General features: G+C 40.2%; 3 protein-coding genes across 7 annotated transcripts; all 3 read right to left on the reverse strand.

Annotated features, from left to right (window-relative positions):
* Nucleotides 1-47: 47 nt before the first annotated feature.
* On the reverse strand, nucleotides 48-5,073 carry LOC118318335 (spindlin-1). 3 transcript variants are annotated; one of them, XM_035647873.2, is made up of 5 exons: nucleotides 4,863-5,073; nucleotides 4,100-4,139; nucleotides 3,484-3,731; nucleotides 3,115-3,348; nucleotides 48-2,123 (listed from the first exon to the last, which is right to left on the reverse strand). In XM_035647873.2, exons 2-5 carry the CDS (start codon nucleotides 4,117-4,119, stop codon nucleotides 1,918-1,920), a joined length of 708 nt encoding a protein of 235 aa, XP_035503766.1. In that variant the 5' UTR covers nucleotides 4,120-4,139; nucleotides 4,863-5,073; the 3' UTR covers nucleotides 48-1,917. The 3 variants fall into 3 exon arrangements, with proteins under 3 accessions (XP_035503766.1, XP_035503765.1, XP_035503767.1); XM_035647872.2 differs by having other exon boundaries at nucleotides 4,100-4,142; nucleotides 4,863-5,068; XM_035647874.1 differs by lacking the exon at nucleotides 4,863-5,073 and adding an exon at nucleotides 4,675-4,839 and having other exon boundaries at nucleotides 4,100-4,142.
* Nucleotides 5,074-6,053: 980 nt separating this feature from the next.
* LOC118318606 (mast cell protease 1A) lies at nucleotides 6,054-8,312 on the reverse strand. The gene is made up of 5 exons (XM_035648423.1): nucleotides 8,152-8,312; nucleotides 7,844-7,997; nucleotides 7,138-7,267; nucleotides 6,707-6,961; nucleotides 6,054-6,586 (listed from the first exon to the last, which is right to left on the reverse strand). The coding sequence occupies exons 1-5, from the start codon at nucleotides 8,192-8,194 to the stop codon at nucleotides 6,434-6,436; spliced, it is 735 nt and encodes a 244-aa protein (XP_035504316.1). The 5' UTR covers nucleotides 8,195-8,312; the 3' UTR covers nucleotides 6,054-6,433.
* Nucleotides 8,313-10,925: 2,613 nt separating this feature from the next.
* LOC118318605 (granzyme B) lies at nucleotides 10,926-12,707 on the reverse strand. 3 transcript variants are annotated; one of them, XM_035648420.1, is made up of 5 exons: nucleotides 12,547-12,707; nucleotides 12,252-12,399; nucleotides 11,958-12,090; nucleotides 11,496-11,756; nucleotides 10,926-11,417 (listed from the first exon to the last, which is right to left on the reverse strand). In XM_035648420.1, the coding sequence occupies exons 1-5, from the start codon at nucleotides 12,605-12,607 to the stop codon at nucleotides 11,256-11,258; spliced, it is 765 nt and encodes a 254-aa protein (XP_035504313.1). In that variant the 5' UTR covers nucleotides 12,608-12,707; the 3' UTR covers nucleotides 10,926-11,255. The 3 variants fall into 3 exon arrangements, with proteins under 3 accessions (XP_035504313.1, XP_035504314.1, XP_035504315.1); XM_035648421.2 differs by having other exon boundaries at nucleotides 12,252-12,328; nucleotides 12,547-12,626; XM_035648422.1 differs by lacking the exon at nucleotides 12,547-12,707 and adding an exon at nucleotides 12,467-12,502 and having other exon boundaries at nucleotides 12,252-12,328.
* Between the last annotated feature and the right edge of the window lie 6,339 nt (nucleotides 12,708-19,046).

A 19,046-nucleotide genomic window follows, 5' to 3' on the forward strand; every position in this document is an offset into this window, starting at 1 on the left:
ATACTGAATGTTGATTATGGCAATGTGTTAAAAGAAGAAGACCAAACAAATGTGCAAAAACCTTTATTACACATGACAGAATAATAATGACACAGATTACCTGTTGATGGTGCTACAACTTCAGAACAGGAGGTGGTGATCGAAAGCACAAAGAAGAGCGTGCACTGTCTTTTGAAACTCCACTCTACACAACACAAACACTCACCACTAGCGGTGATGTACAGTGTTAACCATTTTTTGATTGTTTTATATTAATGGGGGATTAAACAAACTACTAGTACAGTCACTTCTCCACTGTCAAAGTCAAGTTTAGAAAACTCCAGGCACTCTGTTCAGATGGTGCATTCAGAGTTCTTAAAGTTAAAAATAACAGTAACAGTACACCTACTGATTAACTAGTTTACTGACGGATACACTGAATGACTTGGAGAAGGCTGAAAAGGGCATGGTGATAAAGTTAAGATGAAATCCAGACTGCAAGCTAGATGTCATGTGCAAAAATACAAGACAGATACAACAGACTGGGACCAGAGTGTTTTGTCAGTTGATTATACCTGTTAACTATTCAGGTTATAATTTGTGTATTAATGAACCTTTTTACTTAAAGCTGGTGGTGTTTCAATGAGATATTCATATTGTGAATAATTACAACAGGCAACATAACAAGGCGTTATACACAAGTTTCTTTTTACAGATTAAATACTGTCATCTGAATGTATTGACACTACCCCCCCAATCTCATTTAATACTCATGATATATAAAGTATTATTCTGCTGCATTTTGGGGAAATATTTTGGCATAGCATAACCTAGACATGTAAACTTAATACAGTTAAAGTACTCCCCACAATATCAACAGTGAGATTGCAACCAAAGATGATATGTTATAGCTAAAGAACATTTTCATACTGCATTAAGGGCAAACACAGCACTAGTATAAACTGAAGGATGCAAAACTTTCCTCAAGCTGTCAGCGTCACCACGTCTGAACGAAAACATAATAGCAGCCTTCATTCGCAAAGTTCATGATGAGTGTAGATGGTCAGACATACAGTATATACAATATTGCAAAATGACGAGCCGGAAGGCACTTGATGATTTGTGTGGGGTCAAATGCATGGGGACTTAGCATCTTAATTACCAGTACAAAGACTCTAATGTACCTTGTGCTGTTAAAACTATGATTTGGAGTCTGTGCAGAAACCTTCCACTGAAGGCTAAAAGAAGAGAAGCCCAGCATGAGAATGTGTCTAATTCATACAACCATGGATAGTACAGTATAGATATGGAGCAAAGATGCAGGGGTATACTTCCACATGAGCACAATTCATTTGCACTGCTCTCGAAAATAAAAGGTGACTTTACAATGCTGCTTTTATTCATCCCCTACAGTAATAACACTGATTTGTTTTAATATTATCGATAGATAAATACAGTATGGGTATTTATCTACCCATTACATTTAATAAATGTCTCCATGGAAGGCATCTACACAAAAGTGTGAGTATACCAAGCTTATTACCCATTAAAAGGATATCTTAAGCAGCTTTTAGTGACTAGGATTTATTAAGATAATTACCACAAGGACAGATCAGAGAGCATTTCCGGCACAACAATGCACATACACTATCTACTGCACTTTGCAGCTGTTGGGCAGTGCAATCTTGGACTGTCCAAATGTAAAAGTATGAAGAGCAGCAAAAATAAAAACAAGTTGAGTTCCTCCCTCAAATTGCAAAGCATTGCGGCGCTACAGTTCTGCTGTGCATACAAAAAGAAAAAAGATTGCACTTCTTCCGAACAATAAAGCCAATTAACTATTCAACCCTGCCATGGCTTTGAATAACAGACTGTAACAATGAGTGGAATAGAAGCAGATGGAGGGAGGCTGGCGGGTGAGATAAGTGTCCTCTATCTCTAGGTGGTTTTGACCAGGTCATACACATGGATATGAAAGTCATCATCGTATTTTATATAGTAGACGGAGGGCTTGGCTGGGACCTGGTAGATGACCAGGCCAGTTCTCTTCACACCCTTGTCAGTTACATACTCCACTTGTTTCCCCACCAGACTCTCGGTCTCCTCTCCGGGCTTCCTGTCTGCGGGCAGCAAGTGCTTGTTTTCTGAGGAGAGGAATGAAACATCAGAATAACAGAACATTAACAACACATCTGATTTAGGTTCAACCAAGTTAAAAAATATTTAAATTGGTGGAAAAAATATATATTCTTTATAGTTATATAGTTTTCAATTGTCTTAACTTTGTAACTTTGAGTAGAAAACTTAATTTGTTTGTTATCAATTGAAGATTTTCTTAAGATTAAGATCATTTAAGTATCTTAATGTCTTGTCTTGTGTCAGAGCAAAATTTTTAAAAAACAAAGGCTCTGTTTTGTACTTTAAACAGTCCATCTCACAAAAAACAACATGAAAACAAAACTCTAACAGACAGCAATACAAATTCTAATTCTTAGGAGCCTCAGTATTAGACTTGATTACGAGTTACTGTGAATATGAATGTGTGTATGAATGTTTTGCTTGTATACTCTCAAACTCAAAGCATAAATTTGGACATTTCATAATGACAAACCCATTACCCCTGGAACAGTTCCAGAAAATTGGCAGAAATATTTCCATGACTTTAAATATCTAATCTTCCCAAAAAGACACTGTGGGTGATAAAACCCGTGATTGAGACTTGTATGAATGAATACAGACTTCCATGACTACCGTGACTGCTCATGAGCTCACATGGTATCCATGTCTGCCAAAAAGACCCCATCATCCAGAGTGGAATACATTTTACATCACACGGTGGTTGCTCCTGATGTTATCTAAACTATGAACCGTAGGACATGATTATCAGAGCCTTAATGAAGCTTTGTCCAGTATCAGTATGTTTGGCTCACGCTCACACACGCTCACACGCTCACACACGCTCACACACACACGCACACACACACACACACACACACACACACACACACACACACACACACACACACACACACACACACACACACACACACACACACACACACACACACACACACACACACACACACACACACACACACACACACACACACACACACACACACACACTGGGAGTACCTGCTTCAGGCAGAATCCTGAGGTCTCCATCAGCGTAGTCATCCCACAGCTGATACATATAAAGAACGGGGTCCTTCTCATAGGTGATATAATACCAATTGGTCATGATTGGAGCTGTGGAGAGGACCATGCCTCTCCACTCATTCTTCTCTCCATCCTCCTTTTCAAACAGATGCTCAACAGCTTTGCCCACCAGCTCCTCTGCACCTGGCGGTATCTTGATTTTGTTGTTTACTGTGTGGAAACAGGCACAAATGATGCACAATCTACTTTATAACCAAACTGTTGCAAATAGAAAATGCATATCAACCTTTTGTATTAAAATATATATATATGTTGCTCAAAGGAAAATAGAAGTTTCTAACTCACCAACTTTTTCTGAGAGGACTTGCAAGTTGGACACTCTCTCATCCTTGAACAGCTCGATGCCATAGACGCAATCGAAGCCGTCATACTTCACCATGAACAGAGACGGGTTCACGCTGAGCCTGTCTAGGACTGTTCCCTTCCATTTGCTCTGGTTTCCCTTCTCACGCCAGTTATGTTGAATGCGGACTCCCAGAATGCAATTGGGGTCAGGGCTTGCTGTGTCACTCAGTTCTCCGCTGCTCCGTTTTCTGGTAAAAACAGGATGAATGTGAGATTAAACACAAAATAAAAAATGCTTTTTCACGTCAGTCTATGTAACTTATTCTCAGCATTTGATCACATATGGATTTTTGAATTTGAGATGTAGGTTAAAATGTCACTTCACATAACCTACTGTATGTCACTTATGCTATTTGTAATGGGGTGGTTATCTAAATCAGCACTCCAGGCTTTGGTCCGCCATACATGATTTGTTCATACCATTTTGTTCATATGGAATATTTAAAAATGTCCTCATGTGGCTGTTTGTAACATTGTAGTTTTGCCGTTACATTATATTCTAATACCGCCAACAATGACATCACATATGATGGCATGGAAAGCAGGGTCTACATACCTGCCCCTTTTCTTGGACATGCCTCCAGGAATGCAAAGGGCTACTGATCGAGAGAAAGACAAGGGCAATGTTCAGTTATTTGGTGACAGCTGGCAGACTTCACGCACCATGAGAGCAGGCCTCTCCCTGTGGCCGACAGGCATCGCCTGTCAGGGCAGACCTGTCAGGACCAGGACGCATCCTGCTCGACAGACTGACTGACAACTCCAGCAGCCAATGGGTTAGCATGATGGAATAACTTCCTGGGTATTTACTTTAGCGCCACAGCCATGGAGGTCAGTGTCTGTCTCACACACACACACACACACATGACACACACACACGGCCACAGAGAGGCCGTGTGAGTGTGTCATGTGTGTGAGTTAAGGTATAAGATGACAACATAAAATAAATAATAATCGGGCAACTTCGAGAGGACGTGTCAGCCATTTCGCTGCCTTGACAACTGACAGTGTGTGAACGTGAGGCGGTGACGTCCGACTGGCGACAACTTGCACATTAGCGACTCGCACATGACGAGGCGAGGCGAGTTAGTCACGCCGGAGCCCACCTGTCCGGGACTAGATCCGACCCACCTGCCCCTCACCCTGCGGCGTCATCAGTCACACTCGTCTGTCCGAGCTCTGCCTCGATGCAGATGTGACTGTGGCTGCTAGCTACATCCGCTCGGCGCCGTGCGCCCCACGGCGGCGAGCGAACACCAGCGACAACCGGGCCGCTCACAGGCCGCGCTTCCCTCCTCAAAACACACCAGCGTTATTACCTTTTTTCACGCAGATTTCATGTCATATATCGCTCAGTTTGTCCGCCGGACAAATGCTCCCGCACGCTGACCCCGTCTACGTTAAAATCTCGCGGAACCTGTGGAAAATGGGAGCTGGGCAGAGGAACTCCACTTCCCGGCGAGCCCTCGCGCCGCCGCGGCAGCAGAGGGGGATGTGAACGCCCGTGCAATGCACCCTGGGAGTTGGTGTTTCAACGACAGCGGCGTGGACTTTTAACCACCGGTTTGCCGACAGTCGCAGAAGACAGCGCTCCACGGTGCCGCATCGTCTGCGTCAACACGTCCACGCGCACAATGCAACCATTCTTTCCTGTGTTTGAGTATGACATCAATGAATATTTGGACTCCATCAAATATTCAAAGAACTGTAAAGCTATGAAGACTGTGCAAATATACTCAACACTTGTGACGTCCCGTGACGGATATTGGAACTCTTCTAACTGTAGTTGATGATATGAATTGGACCGCCTATTGATTACCCTTGCTGGACTTTGTATATTCCCTGGAATATGAATTGTTCATTATTTATTTATTTATTTATTTTTGTTGTTGTTGTTTGTAAGGGTATTTGTGTTGTATGTATATGCAACAAACTGTCCTTAATAAAGTCATTATCAATAATATATATATATATATATATATATGTGTGTATATATATATGTGTGTATATAAAAAGGTAAGTATGGCCCAAGAGGGGAATCATTTTTGTGTGTAACGCAATTGTTGCCTAAAATCTTCCTAAAAGGGGCAAACAGCATAGGACGTTTACTGGCGGTCTTATGTTGTTATTATGTTTTTTACGTTTTTAACATTTAGATGCTAGTGACAACATTTAGTATATTACATTTTTAGAAAGTCTATTAACTTAGAATATTAATAATATGGTGCTTTTTTTTGTTCTATTTCATAATTTCAGCTAATGTACAAAACCAACCGTACATTAGAATCCACAACCTATTTGCATATTTAAAAATATAATATATACTAAATAGATCTTGAAATGTAACTAAATATGTTAAAAGTGACATGGGCACAGAGCATAAATGATACCACCCATCTGCCAACTAGATGGAACAGGCTTTACTCATTGAAAAGAACAATTACAGAGCTTGTGTTATGCTAAAATACGGAAGCTATACCTACCAATCAAGTATACAACATGAACACACCTTTGAGCCATTGATTTTTTATTCCTCCAAAGCTGACAACGTGATTCATGACTTTATTCATCATGTTAAGATCATCTCAATACATGTTACACATTTTCAAAGCAATAAAAAAATGTGTGCATTACAATTTAAATGGGGTTTGCATTTTAAGTCTATCTCTAATTTCAGTTCAGTATACTTTTGAAACTGTCTAATGTATATTTCCCATTCCTTTCAATTGTGTTCAGTATCACATAAACGAAATGTGGCAACTGGATAAAAATGAACACTTTCATCACCTCATCTCAACAACTTATTTGTCATATTCTAATAGGCACACGTTTGCATGTCTCTATAATACAACACAGTTGAGCATACTGACACATTATCAATGGGATTAACCTAATTGTTGTTTAGCACGCTAGTAATCCATTCGCTGAAGGACGATACACGTGTGTACACATCAGGGAACCTGGGGTCTCCGCATCGCCGGCCAGAGAAGGAGACGACGCCTGCTGCAGCTCCATCACACACCAAAGGACCGCCTGAATCCCCCTTGAGGAGAAAAGATACAGGACACTTAACAGTAGGTGTACTTTATTTGAAATACTGTTTGAATTTTTTTTTTGGAGCTCAGCTTTGCTTGAAAAAAGTCCAACCAGTATAATTTCTCACCGAGCAGAAGCCTTGAAAGACCCTCGCCCCAACACCACAAACCATTGATCTTGTGATGGGAACCAATCTCCATCTCCTACCACATGTCAGTTGTGGTAGAATCGTTACGTTGACTTCCTGAAGCCTGTTTGGTAAGGTGTTGTTGTCCCCTACATCCCCCCAGCCGGCTGTGATGCACTGACTCGCTGTTCTCACCCTGTCCGTTTTCAGAGAGATCAGCTGCACCTCTTTAGTCAGTTGTGCCCTGCGGTCGAGCTGAGATAATGGAGATGAATGGATGAAAAATACAGTAAATGTTTTATATTCTGAGGAATCTTAACATCATGCTATGTGTTTTTTTGTGTCGCTTGCGCTAGAGACAATAATGAAAAGGCATTATCTTATTTAAAATCTGGTACAGTGCTTTAGACAACAGTTTAAACTGTCCTCACCTTCAGGAGCATTATGTCGTTTGAATGTCCATCATAGCTGGGATGTGGAATGGATTTGACAGATCTGAATTCCTGCTTTGTAGGCTCATTACCTGAGAGGGAATCAGCTCCGAGCACAACCGAGTATGACCTAGAAATCACAATTAAATGAAGATTGGACATTAGATGTGACGTTAAGGCTCCAAATACACAGACAGAAATCTCTTGACAGAAATCATTTTCAAACCTGGTTTGTGGTCAGATGTGAAATGATAAGAGAGAATATATGTTTTTAGACTCAGCTCTACTGGAAAGACTGAAGGTTAGAAGGCCATCGATAAGGATTGGCCTTGATTTACTGTGCCATATTGATCAATATCATTTTGGTAATCTTCAAAGAAAGTAGCGTGTTCCCGTTGTGTTCAGTTATTCAGCAGGGAACATGACAACAATCCCCTTGCAGAGAACTTAAACCATGTACAGTAATTCACTGCTTTCTTTTTTTTTTGTCAAAGAGAGGATCCCTGAAAAAGGTTCCAGCTTGTAATTTAGCTTCATTTTTTCATAAGAAATAACTAAAGTTGATTTTCAGTTTGATTGACATGAAATGGAACTGCAAGGAACAACTAAGGGATCAAGTCATTTGAGAAAGGATCTTTTTTGAGAATCTCAAATTCACACAGACATTTTTATAATATGTGAAAAACAAAAGGTCTTGAACTCTTACATAGGTATCGCACAATGTGCTGCTGTGAGCACAAAGTCTTCTCTCACCAGAGCTCCCCCACAATTTTGTTGACCTCGGACTTGCAACGAAGCCATGTAGGGGCGAGAGTGGGGGGCAGCATCTCGACCGCCAACAATAAGAGAGCCATCAGCTCCTGAAACAATAACATGCATTTAATCATGATAATCCAACCTACTTTTAATAGCTTTCTATTCATCTTCACCAATGTACAAGAAACAAGAAATCACAGAGAAAACAATGCGGGTTGTTACGATATGGGAATTGTTTTCATACACGGTGTATCTTACCATTTAGCACAAAGAACAGCAGGAGTGCAAAGCTGACTGCCATGGTCCCTCGTCTAATCTACGTGTGCCACTCGTTGTCTTACAATATTTTGGAGAAGAAAAGATCTTGCTTCTTTTGTGGTCTTTATTGCTTCAGCGAACGTGCTTACATGGTTTTTGATGAAGTTGTTGGTGGGATTACAAAAGACATGGTTTTGTTTTCAAAACAGGGTTTCATAATTGATGCAAGGGACAGTTGTGGTGAACAGCTTTAGAGGCACACAATTCTCAGTTCACATTTGCCGTGTGTTGCCCAGAACCATGTCTGCACTGTAACGAATTGATTGTAGAATTTCTTTCACCTGTACTTTCTCCGCCAAAGCTGGAGCCAATCCCAGCTAACATTGGGCGAGAGGCGGGGTTCACCCTGGACAGGTCGCCAGCCTTTCGCAGGGCACTTTTGTTATTATTATTAATAATTTGTATTCGTTTTTTTATGTGGCTAAGTCACCACTGATTCTCTGTACTCTTTACTGTCAGCTGCTGTAATTATTTTTGGGCCAATGATGCATTGCAATATACAGTTAAACATTGTACAATGACAGAACAATAACTGTCAACAATAACTAAGTTTGCACTGTAGAAACTACAGCAATTTGTTGAAGTGTAGTGATGAATTGAAAGTCATACACTTGTTCAACCAAGTTCAACATTTGAGAAAAACGGGATTTAAAGTCCAGTCAGAAAAATATGGCTTATGACCTCCACCACGGAGGTCGACCCCTGTCCGTTTGATTGTTTCTTCATTGGTTAGTGGATTTGTCTGTTGGTTTGTCAGCAGCATTACGCAAAAAACGGATTTTCACGCAACTTGGTGGAAGGATGCGACATGGGACAAGAAAGAGCACATCCGATTTTGGCGCGAATTCGGACAAAGGGGCAGACCAAGGATTTTTTTTTAATTGCAACATTGACATTGCAAGATAGAATTTTTTATCTTTTTTTTTTACATTTTCAACAGTTTCATCAATATTTAGGAAAAATATATCATGAGTTGTGCTACTTGGTGAAGCTTGATTGAATCTTATGGGACTGTTGGAGACTATTCTAGTGTTATTGCCTAGATTTAAGTGTCATGCATTATTTCCCCTTTCTATTGGGGTTACATCACATTTGTAAAGTGTTCTTGAGAAAGAATGTGGGCTTGTGTGATGCAAGATATCACAGTTATCAAGTTTCTCACCTAATGTCTTCTTATAAGAAATTAGTGACCTAACACGCAACAAAGTATGTGTGCATGACTGTCTTTTCACATGCTCATATACTATCTATATATAGATCAAATGTCAAACATCTCTTTAGCACACTTATCATGAACCACAGTTAGCCAATCCCTGTTTCATAATAGCTGCAAGTGAAAATCATCTGGTGAATGGCCACTCAGAATCAGCCAGATTCTCTCCACACAAAAATCCCTCGTGCTCCAAACCAAGCTTTTTGCAGTCTCCTCTCTTCTTAATGAAGATGGGGTATCACACACACACACACACACACACACACACACACACACACACACACACACACACACACACACACACGGAGGGGGAGCTTGTTAGTGTCATGCACAACCGACATTTATCTGTATCAGGTGTGTTACAGAGTGAGTCTGGTGCCTTAAGAGAGAGTTGTACCATTGGTCACATGGCATAAAACATATAAGAATAAGGACATATGTCAGAACCTCATGCCTCTTCTCCTTTAGTGTTATTAGAGAACCTTACACAACAGTCATCCTGAGAAGAACAAAATATTAAAGATAGGTTGCTAAAGGTTACAAAACATGTATGTACAGGTGACGACACCATGGTTGGGAACCCAGGGATGAGGGCCCATGTCACTGGCTCTCAGACACAAGCTTGATCATTTTTGAGGGTAGGTTGAAGACTAGAAAGTCTAAATGGTCTGTGTGATCTGTCTGGGATAGTGGTGGGGGTTTGTACTTCAGCCCTTCACTATTATTTATGTGTATGCACTTTGTTTATGATTTTGATGATAAAAGAATCGTTTGAAGATTTGAATGATGTGGTTTCGTATCATGTGTTTCTTGGGGAGGGCAGGGTAACATCTGCTTGTAGGTCTGGTGCAGCAGGGTGAAGCGAATCCAATGACCAGCTTGTGGCCAATTGCAGGTTTCTTTTGCAAGAATGCTTCCAACCTACACCACCTCCTTTATCATTATGAAGGAGGAATTGTTTATACTCTCTTGCCCACTTCCGCACAGATTCGGAAAGGGGAAGTTAAAAAAATTGGAAAGTACAGAGGCTTGTGGAGCAGCAATAGAATTGTTTTTGTTTCTTTTTAGAATCTCTAAGCTTTTTGAACCCCGTCCCATCCCCGTGTGCGGACATTTCTCGGCCACATCTAAACAGCTATCTTTGTGGGGTAGGTTCTTTTTAGGTGGTGAACAAAGACGGAGACTCTTCTTTGGTGTGGATCTACCTGACAAAGCTCACTGAAGTATTTGTTTGAACTCTGGGACAAACTAAATGAACCACAGAAACCACTGTTTCACATGTGAGCGTCAGTGTTCTCACCTTCAGAGTTATGAAACTAGAGAGAAAACAGACGAGCAATATTATTTAGTTTTTTGTGTCTAGAATCCAAAATGTTTTTTATAAGTTAAACGTCATGAAACATTTGATCAACTGGGGATACTGGCTCTGTGCAAACATAACCATCTGTACATCAACTAAAATAACTACATCACATGCAAACAAACATAAACGTACACAGACTTACTTGTTATACACTTTGCATGTTTATTACAGCAATTCAACAAATGTCTATTTCATAACTGGTTTTTTTTTATCATAGGACATTGCAAATTTATCTTTAACACTCAGTGCATGAGCTATTGAATTTTGGCTGCTAATAGTGAGCTAACTTTTTTCAGCTCTGCTTAACAAAAATGAAACAATGTATTCTACATCAAACATACCCTTAAAATTTGTGAAACATGAATGAAATTGAAGCTTTATTTTGCATTTCAGAAAGCGGAGAGAGCAAAGAGCAGGCACAGAAATACTGCCACAGTAGCAGAAAAGTAGGCCACCCTGTGCTTCAACTTAACAATTCTTTTTCTTTAGAATCCCTTTGATCCAGTGAAGGTACTTAGATAAATCCGTGTAGACGTTGGGTAACCTTTGGTGTTCATATTCTACACTGTTTTGGAAAGATACAATACCAACTGCTGTGCCACTGCACACCAGAGGGCCCCCGGAGTCTCCCTGTTGGGAAGAAAAAACTTGTTTGTTGATTCATTATTTAGAACCAAAAACCATTTTGAGAGACCTCAAAAAACATACCTGACAGAATCCTTTGTTTGGGCCACCTGCACAGGTAACATTTGCCGGGAGATCAAATTTTGTTTTTTTCCATTGTTTCTTGCACATCTCCAGTTTAACGATTGGCACCTCCGCCACTTGCAGCACATCAACAACTTTACCACCTCTTTTATTGCAACCCCACCCAGCTACACGACACTTTTGTTTTTCCTTTATTTTATCGTTAGTCCTTGGAAGTCGAATTGTTTGTACTTTGTCGTTCAGTTGAGCTTTCCTAGACAGCTGGAGGAACACAAAATCACAAGGTGAAAAACAACCAATTTGTAGCATACTAGTTCACGTCCATCACTTCTGAAGTTAAAAAAACCCAATAACAACTCAAAGATGAATATTGATGTCGGTGCTTTGCTTCTTACTGGTTTAAGTACTAAAGTCAAGAGATTTTACGGTAAAAATGAAACTGGTAATTTATTATCTACTTACTTTGAGGAGCATGATGTCATCACCACTTGTAATGTTCACATAACTTGGGTATTTGCATCTCTTCACATCATATCTCATTGCGTCATTGACCTTCTTGAGATTGTGGGTGCCGAGAACAACACTCATAGGTCCACTGAATGAGTGATTATTGAGAGATGTCATTAGTGTCTCGTAAACGTGGGCCAACAAAATAAATTACATTTTAAAAGAAAACCTGCAATCAATAGCACATTGTTTTAGAAATGAGTGAAAATTACTTTGGTCTGATTTCCAATCAGAGAAAACGTAACTCACTCTTCGTCACAGTGCGCAGCAGTGACCACAAAGTCTTCACTGACAAGGAATCCTCCGCATGTATGACCTTTGCTGATCTGCACCGAAGCCATATACAGCATCAATTTGTCCGGGACTTTTTTACCATGTATGATTTCACTCCCAAGTGCTTGAAAAATAAACAGAACAACATCATATATGTATGACAGAGAGCAATCATTTTAAGATAATCTTACCATTTTGTCCGAGCCATGTCAGGAGATGAAAAAGCATCATATATGTATGACAGAGAGTAATCATTTTAAGATAATCTTACCATTTTGTCCGAGACATGTCAGGAGATGAAAAAGCAGACATTTGTGTAAAGCATGCATCATGTCGGCAGCAGCAGACCCAACCTGTTATCTTTAGGATTTCAAGTCGACCTTTTTATACGCAGTTTTTTGTCAGTAACCGACCCTGTGGTTTTCCTTTCCTTCACCTTGACGTCTTTAGCCGCAACCTCTGTGCATCAGTGCATCTTAGCAATGGGTGCATGGGGTCAGTAAAGAAATGAGCTATCATGCAGTGTTGTACAAAGTGTGTATCTCTGCCACTTTAGCGTGCACACTGTCACATGGATCCATTTATTTTATTGTTACTCTAATTTCTCTCCCCATTTTCATTATTCATTTTGCATGTTTTTTGCATAAGTTTATGTTAACATCTGTATATAGTAACTCTACCTCTGGGAATTCTGCGACTTTCCTCTTTCACTGTTTGGGTACCATTCAGCTGCTTAATCCTACGTACACTTTAGTCATATGAATTGAATTGAAAGACCTTTATCACAGGTCCACGCTTTAGATGTGACCTTTGGACTGTTGGTGGCTTTTGATATGTGAGGTTGCACCCGAACTAGAGGAGCAACAGAAACCACAGTTACAAGATTCAGATCTGCGTCAATTTTCTGACAGTCACATTAGAGACACAAATGTTTTAGTTACTGTCATTTAACCATTGACATGATCAGTCTAAAGGAGCATTCTGACTCAGCTGTCGGTGTTTCTCTGACCACAGTGGAACATGTCAGTAAGTGACGTCTGTTATCAGCTGTAGCTGAGCAAACCCCCCCGCTAATGAATCCTTCAAGAAAATTTTGGATCCCTCTCAAAATTGCATGAACTTTTGCCAGGGCCGAGACGTATGTTTGATTAAAGATATTTCATGCAAATCCATCCATAACCTTTTGAGTAATGCTGCAGACAAACAGACAGACATACATAACCAAATCAATCACACGGGTGGCGGTAATAACAAGAACATATGATAAAGGGCTCAAAGCATGGACGTGTGCAGAGAAACCTTTTTCAGTGGTTTATACAGGAAGAAAATACAAGAGAACCTTTTTAATTACTGACATGTATGTATACATTTGTTTCAGTATATAGTCAGATCTTCAGCAAGTTATGATAAAGAAATAACAAAATCTATTTGAACTAATAACACACTGTTATTGTTTTTATAGTTCTTGTCGTTATAGAATTAATCATTGAAACAAGACTTAAAATAATATTTTTTTAAATTTTAATGAAGCTTGAAAGGGTCACAAAGTAATTTGAAAGAATTTAGATATTACTCAGTCCACAGTTAAACCAACTGTCTATGAATGAAGACGATTTAACATGGTTCCAAAAGGCACAATGCAAAATGTTCAGTGAGGTGAAAAGAAAAAAAAGGATAGTGAGTTACAGCTGAAGGAATCAATGTTGCTGGTTAACATTTCTGTTGATATGTCTACCAGATAAAAATGAAGTTGCATGTTTGCATGGAGCCCGCAACTTCCTTGAAAATGCTTTTCTTGTTGTTTGATTTCATATTTTGGAAAGAAATACAAAAAATGTCTCAAATATATGGCATTTCAAACAATACTAGGTAGATATGGGTAACAGTGATGACAGCCTCTTATAGCCTGTATCACATTATTCATTTTCATTTCGGGTCAATGATTCTGTTGATGTTAATTATTTCGGACCACATTGTTCTCTATCACCTTTTATGCAAACCACCATATAGCCGTGTCAAACATATTTCTCAGAAACTCAGACCCAACACAACCAATGTTCTTTGGTCTGGTGTCACAGCCCAAACATTTCTTTGAATTGTCTTGACAGTCTTGATTAACCACAGCAACCAAAACCGCCTACTGCAGCTTTGTTACTCATGTTCTCACGGTCACAGATATTCAACTAAAGTGCAGCAATGTTTTGATATTATTTAATCTAAATGGGCATCACTACTAAATCTGTTGATGTTATACTGACCAGAACTTAACAAGTTTGTATGTACATATATATAAATATATAAATAAATATATATATAAATATATAAATAAATATATATATATATACATATATATATATAAAGGGGTGCTCAAGGGGAGCAATAGTTGTCTCTCATAGACAGTATGAAACACTCTAGCCGCACACTATTTGTCATGTATTGTAATTGTTTACGACCCTTGCAATCTGTTTTAATACAATCAAAGTGCATAGTGCTTTTGCATTTCTATATTGCGATACAATCAAATGAAAATATGACAGATACAGATGAGCAGATGGTTTGGTGACTTTGGTCAGTTCCTCGTGATATCCAGCTGAGGGAGGCAGAGTTCCCTGCAGGACTGTTAAAGAAGCTCTGCTTTTGACCATCAGAGGGCGCCACTTCTCCATCAGAACAAATCTCAACGTTCAGCCACAGATTGAGCCGTCTAATTAATCTTCCTATCGCCATCTGTCTGCCTTGTGTGGCATATAAACTGATTTTGAGCAAAACTGTGAGAATGTCATCCCACTGCAAATTCAAGTTATTTAACAAATGGGATTCGGAATTAATCAACCTGATATGTTCTGAAATTTAATTTGACAGAAATTTAATTTGAATCTTGTGATAAGTTTGATAAGGAAACATACAGCGCAGACCGAGGATATCCAGAGGAGCTCAGCGCATTTACGTTTCCCCTTCAGTACAAAGAAGGTAGTCATTAGCCTGATTGATTTATTGTACTCTCTTATACAGTTGCTATCTCCAACATCAGTACAGTAGAAAATAATAATGACGTCACAGACTACTCACTGACAAACAACTGGTTCCATGTGATCTGTCTGATTGATGATACCGTTACATAACCCAGGTTAAAAAAATAGCTTTGTGAGAAGCTCAGAGGACAAACTAAACAGTGCAGAGCTTCAGGGCATCAGTGTGTCCGGTGCAGTGAGTGTATTAGTGGTCATTTATATCTAATGAATATGAGATTCATCTATTCTGTACACTCCACCCAAAAGTTTGTCTTTTGTGCAAACCATGAAGAATTTGTGAGGGGGTTGGTGTCACATGCAATGTGTTTTCAAAATGGAAAAAATGGATACTTTTCAGATTTCACATTTTAACATAAAAACAATTTTTTAAAAGCACTTTTTCAAAACAACCATTACAAAGTGCTTCACAAAGATGGGCAAACAGGAAAACAATTCATGCTTGTGTATGCTTTATGATATGTACAAAGGAATATCGAGCCAGGAGCTATGTGCTGTTGATCATTCAGGCCTCTTAATATGGCTTCAATTTTAATGTCATAGTTTATATGGACTACGCTCAATCTACATTTCCCAGTTACGTTTCACAATGTAACTACATGTTTTTTAATCCACGGTTTATCTAGAATTTGAGTCGAAGATTGTTTCCCTACTAACTTGGTTATGGTGGATGTAGCATCCTTAGGTTTTCCAGGTTTTTCCTCCATCAACATTATGACAGACCTTGACCGAGGGAATTGACATTTGCGCGTCAAGTTTACTGTGACACAACCATCAGATTTGAATCCAATTAAAACCTTCCCATCTGCTTAATATAAAAATAATATTTTTTTGATATGTACTGTATGTTCAGGGAGAACATCCTCCTGTTAATCTTTGAATAGCAGAAAAAAAAACCCTGCAGTGTTGAAAAAGAAAAATCTCCATGTAAGCGGTGGTGAAACACAGAGTCTGTCTTGTTTCGCTGGCATGAAGAATTACTTCACACTCAGCGGGGCGTTAGGGGCAGGGTGGACAGACTTTGGCACAGCTCACACTTTGCATGAAGCAGCACTGACTTTGGTCTTTTCCAGCCACTAACAGCCAAAGACAACCTCATGATGTTGACTGGGACATGGGCCAACATGTGACTGGCCCTGCCTCAGGTGGCCAGATTATATACTGTAGAAGGAGATGGCCTGTGCCCCTTTAGGATCCCACCGCCTTTTCTGTGATCTTGCATACTTAGATTTTCTCCATTCGTATCCTTCCATTATATATACATTTTATTATATTCCTATATGGGATGATGATGGGATCATAGTATTACATATTCATAGTATTTGTATTTTCCGGAGTTTGCAGTTCACATGATGAACACAGCAGGAGATTGTCCGAGTCAGATGTGGTTACACTAACAGGAACATTTCCGGAACAGGAACATTCTGAGGCGTCACGGTAGGACACTGCGGCAGGACATGATGATAATCCGCTGCGGAAAGCAGTGTTTTTTGTCTACATACAGTAACACGCCCGTTCACTCACTGTTAATTCACCAGATTTGCCTGCTGTTTTCTCACACGGGCTCACACAGACATTCTATGGAAAAATCTGGGGCTGGCAGAAAAAGTTACGCACAATGTGCGGAGCAGCATTTGTGTTACACGTACACCCCCTCCGGAGAAGTTCAGCGAAATGTTCAGACATCAGAGTATGTCTGAAAGCAGCCTTAGAAGCTAATGTCAAGGCTGGGAAGAATATAAGGGGTTTATAAGGCCTAGGATGTTTGCTTCCGTGCTAGCAGTTAGAGTTCACCTCACAGTGAAGACAAGAGTCCAGAAAGTCTAAATAAATAGAAGTATATAGAATCAACACGACACCTTCAAACTTTTGGGAGGCCATAAATCCATTTTTGAGTTTTTATCACCTGTTACACCTGTAAAACAATTAGGTCTGACATTACACTACACATCCACATACCATCGTCAGTGCCTCTTGCCATTATAATATTTGCCCATATCAGATGTGCACTCCACATATCTACTTTGCTCACTCGTCCTCTTATCCATTCTGATTCACACAGTCATCTTTCCGTCTGTCTCCTCACCACGTCCCCTGGTGTCTGGCAAGGTTGCAGGCATCCAGAGAATGCCTGACATGGGGTTTGGCCAGTCTGCACCACATACCTGTTTGGCGCGACATGGCAGGGCTTTAGGGGAAATGTGGCGCATGTGCCACTCAGCAGCCAGTCTAATGTCCAGTAAGTGGCTTCAGACATGAACTCTAATCCACTCAGTGGTGAGAAGGCCTCAGTGTGATGGCTTTGCTGCAGGCTGCCAAGACGGCACAGTCTCAGGTCCAGACAGAGAACAATGGAGACAACCTCTGGGCTTCAAAGGGAATTGTCATAACTTCAATGAAATTATATTTCCTTTGCAGGAATTTGACTGTGATGAATCAATTGGTTCATGTTTTTCCTCTGTTTTATGAAATCTTTATTTTCAAAAGCAGACTCGGGACCGTGAACCATGACCATGTCTTTGCTCTCTCTTCAGTGAACATGCATGGGTTCATGCACATACACTTATTAAAATGGAGGACTTTGGAACTGTTTGGGGGTCTCATGTATTCTAATGTATTTTCATAAACATAGTGTATACCCAATGGCCAAACACACACCCACATGCACACATGCTCACAATCTCACATGCACGCTTTTCCATCGTCCACCCTTTAGTCCATCTATTCAGCATTATAACTTGGGCTGTTTTTGTAACAAAACAAGGCCTAATCCTAAATTCAGGGAACTGTGAATGTGCCTCAACAAATGGCAGACAAATGAGAAGGATTAGCGAGAGCCTGTGAAAGAGTGAAAGGTTTGCCATTGATCTACGGTGGTCCTGTTCTCTTTCAGGGCCACTCGGTTTGAAAACCCCACTGAGTAAGAGCATACAGGGCCACTCCAGAGCCCCCTAGGCCACCGAGAGACACACAACAGCCACAATTAGTCTCAGGAGCTGTAATGGCAATTCAATAAGCGCTTTAAAATTGTGCCTTAGTCTGACTGCCACCCCACCACCCCTCCCATCCCTCCCATTTTCGTCTACATACATAAGATTGGTATTATGAGTGGCGAGGGGCTCTTTTTTCTTTCCCACCCACCACAGTTCTTTTCAGTCACTCTGAGAGAAAATGACCACACAGGGTTTCAAAGGTTCCAGAGGCTGTGGTTTGTTGTCGCTGAAGCAGCATGACTTGTGCCCCTGTAGATTTTGGCTAAAATGAGCCTCAAAATGGGCCTCTATTATTACTTTTCCTACCACTCAGCTGCAATCTAATTTTGAAGCATTCAAAGTAACACTATTATTTTCTATTGGGTCATGCACAATACCTCTATCCAAGGAATAGTTTCATGGATGTACAGTGTTTTAAGTGTGCAGCCATTGCTCGTATGAGTTGGAGGACTTGTTGCTTTGCAGAGGCTCAAACACGTGGCCTGCTGTGGAGCCGATACCAGGTGCTATCTGACGGACACGAGCAACAACATCATGGCATGACTCACTGTCTCAGTACTCTGCTGACATGGATCAGATCAAACACAGCCCAAGCACCTGTGCTCTTGACATCAACACGTCATAGCAGAGGATGAGCTGAGGATGTCTTCTGGATGGTTATCATTTCCATTCTATTGGGCTGTCTGTGGGACATTCCTCACTGATTTTGCACCATGTTTAGGTTTTTCTTTTCTTTTGCTTGGTGATCA

Source organism: Scophthalmus maximus, chromosome 13, assembly GCF_022379125.1.
Source record: "Scophthalmus maximus strain ysfricsl-2021 chromosome 13, ASM2237912v1, whole genome shotgun sequence".
NCBI classification, from domain to species: Eukaryota; Metazoa; Chordata; class Actinopteri; order Pleuronectiformes; family Scophthalmidae; genus Scophthalmus; species Scophthalmus maximus.

Excerpts from the sequence above, each read along its gene's own strand:
- LOC118318335 (XM_035647873.2), bottom strand. The coding sequence starts at position 4,119 with ATGTCCAAGAAAAGGGGCAG. Across the intron at positions 3,732-4,099 it reads ATGTCCAAGAAAAGGGGCAG|AAAACGGAGCAGCGGAGAAC; the intron begins GTATGTAGACCC and ends TGTTTTTACCAG. Across the intron at positions 2,124-3,114 it reads CAGGATTCTGCCTGAAGCAG|AAAACAAGCACTTGCTGCCC; the intron begins GTACTCCCAGTG and ends TCCTCTCCTCAG.
- LOC118318606 (XM_035648423.1), bottom strand. The coding sequence starts at position 8,194 with ATGGCAGTCAGCTTTGCACTCCTGCTGTTCTTTGTGCTAAATG. Across the intron at positions 7,268-7,843 it reads GCACATTGTGCGATACCTAT|GTCATACTCGGTTGTGCTCG; the intron begins GTAAGAGTTCAA and ends TGTGATTTCTAG. Across the intron at positions 6,587-6,706 it reads TCTTTCAAGGCTTCTGCTCG|GGGGATTCAGGCGGTCCTTT; the intron begins GTGAGAAATTAT and ends TTTCTCCTCAAG.
- LOC118318605 (XM_035648420.1), bottom strand. The coding sequence starts at position 12,607 with ATGATGCATGCTTTACACAAATGTCTGCTTTTTCATCTCCTGACATGT. Across the intron at positions 12,400-12,546 it reads GACATGTCTCGGACAAAATG|CACTTGGGAGTGAAATCATA; the intron begins GTAAGATTATCT and ends TTATTTTTCAAG. Across the intron at positions 12,091-12,251 it reads GCTGCGCACTGTGACGAAGA|TGGACCTATGAGTGTTGTTC; the intron begins GTGAGTTACGTT and ends TCACTCATTCAG.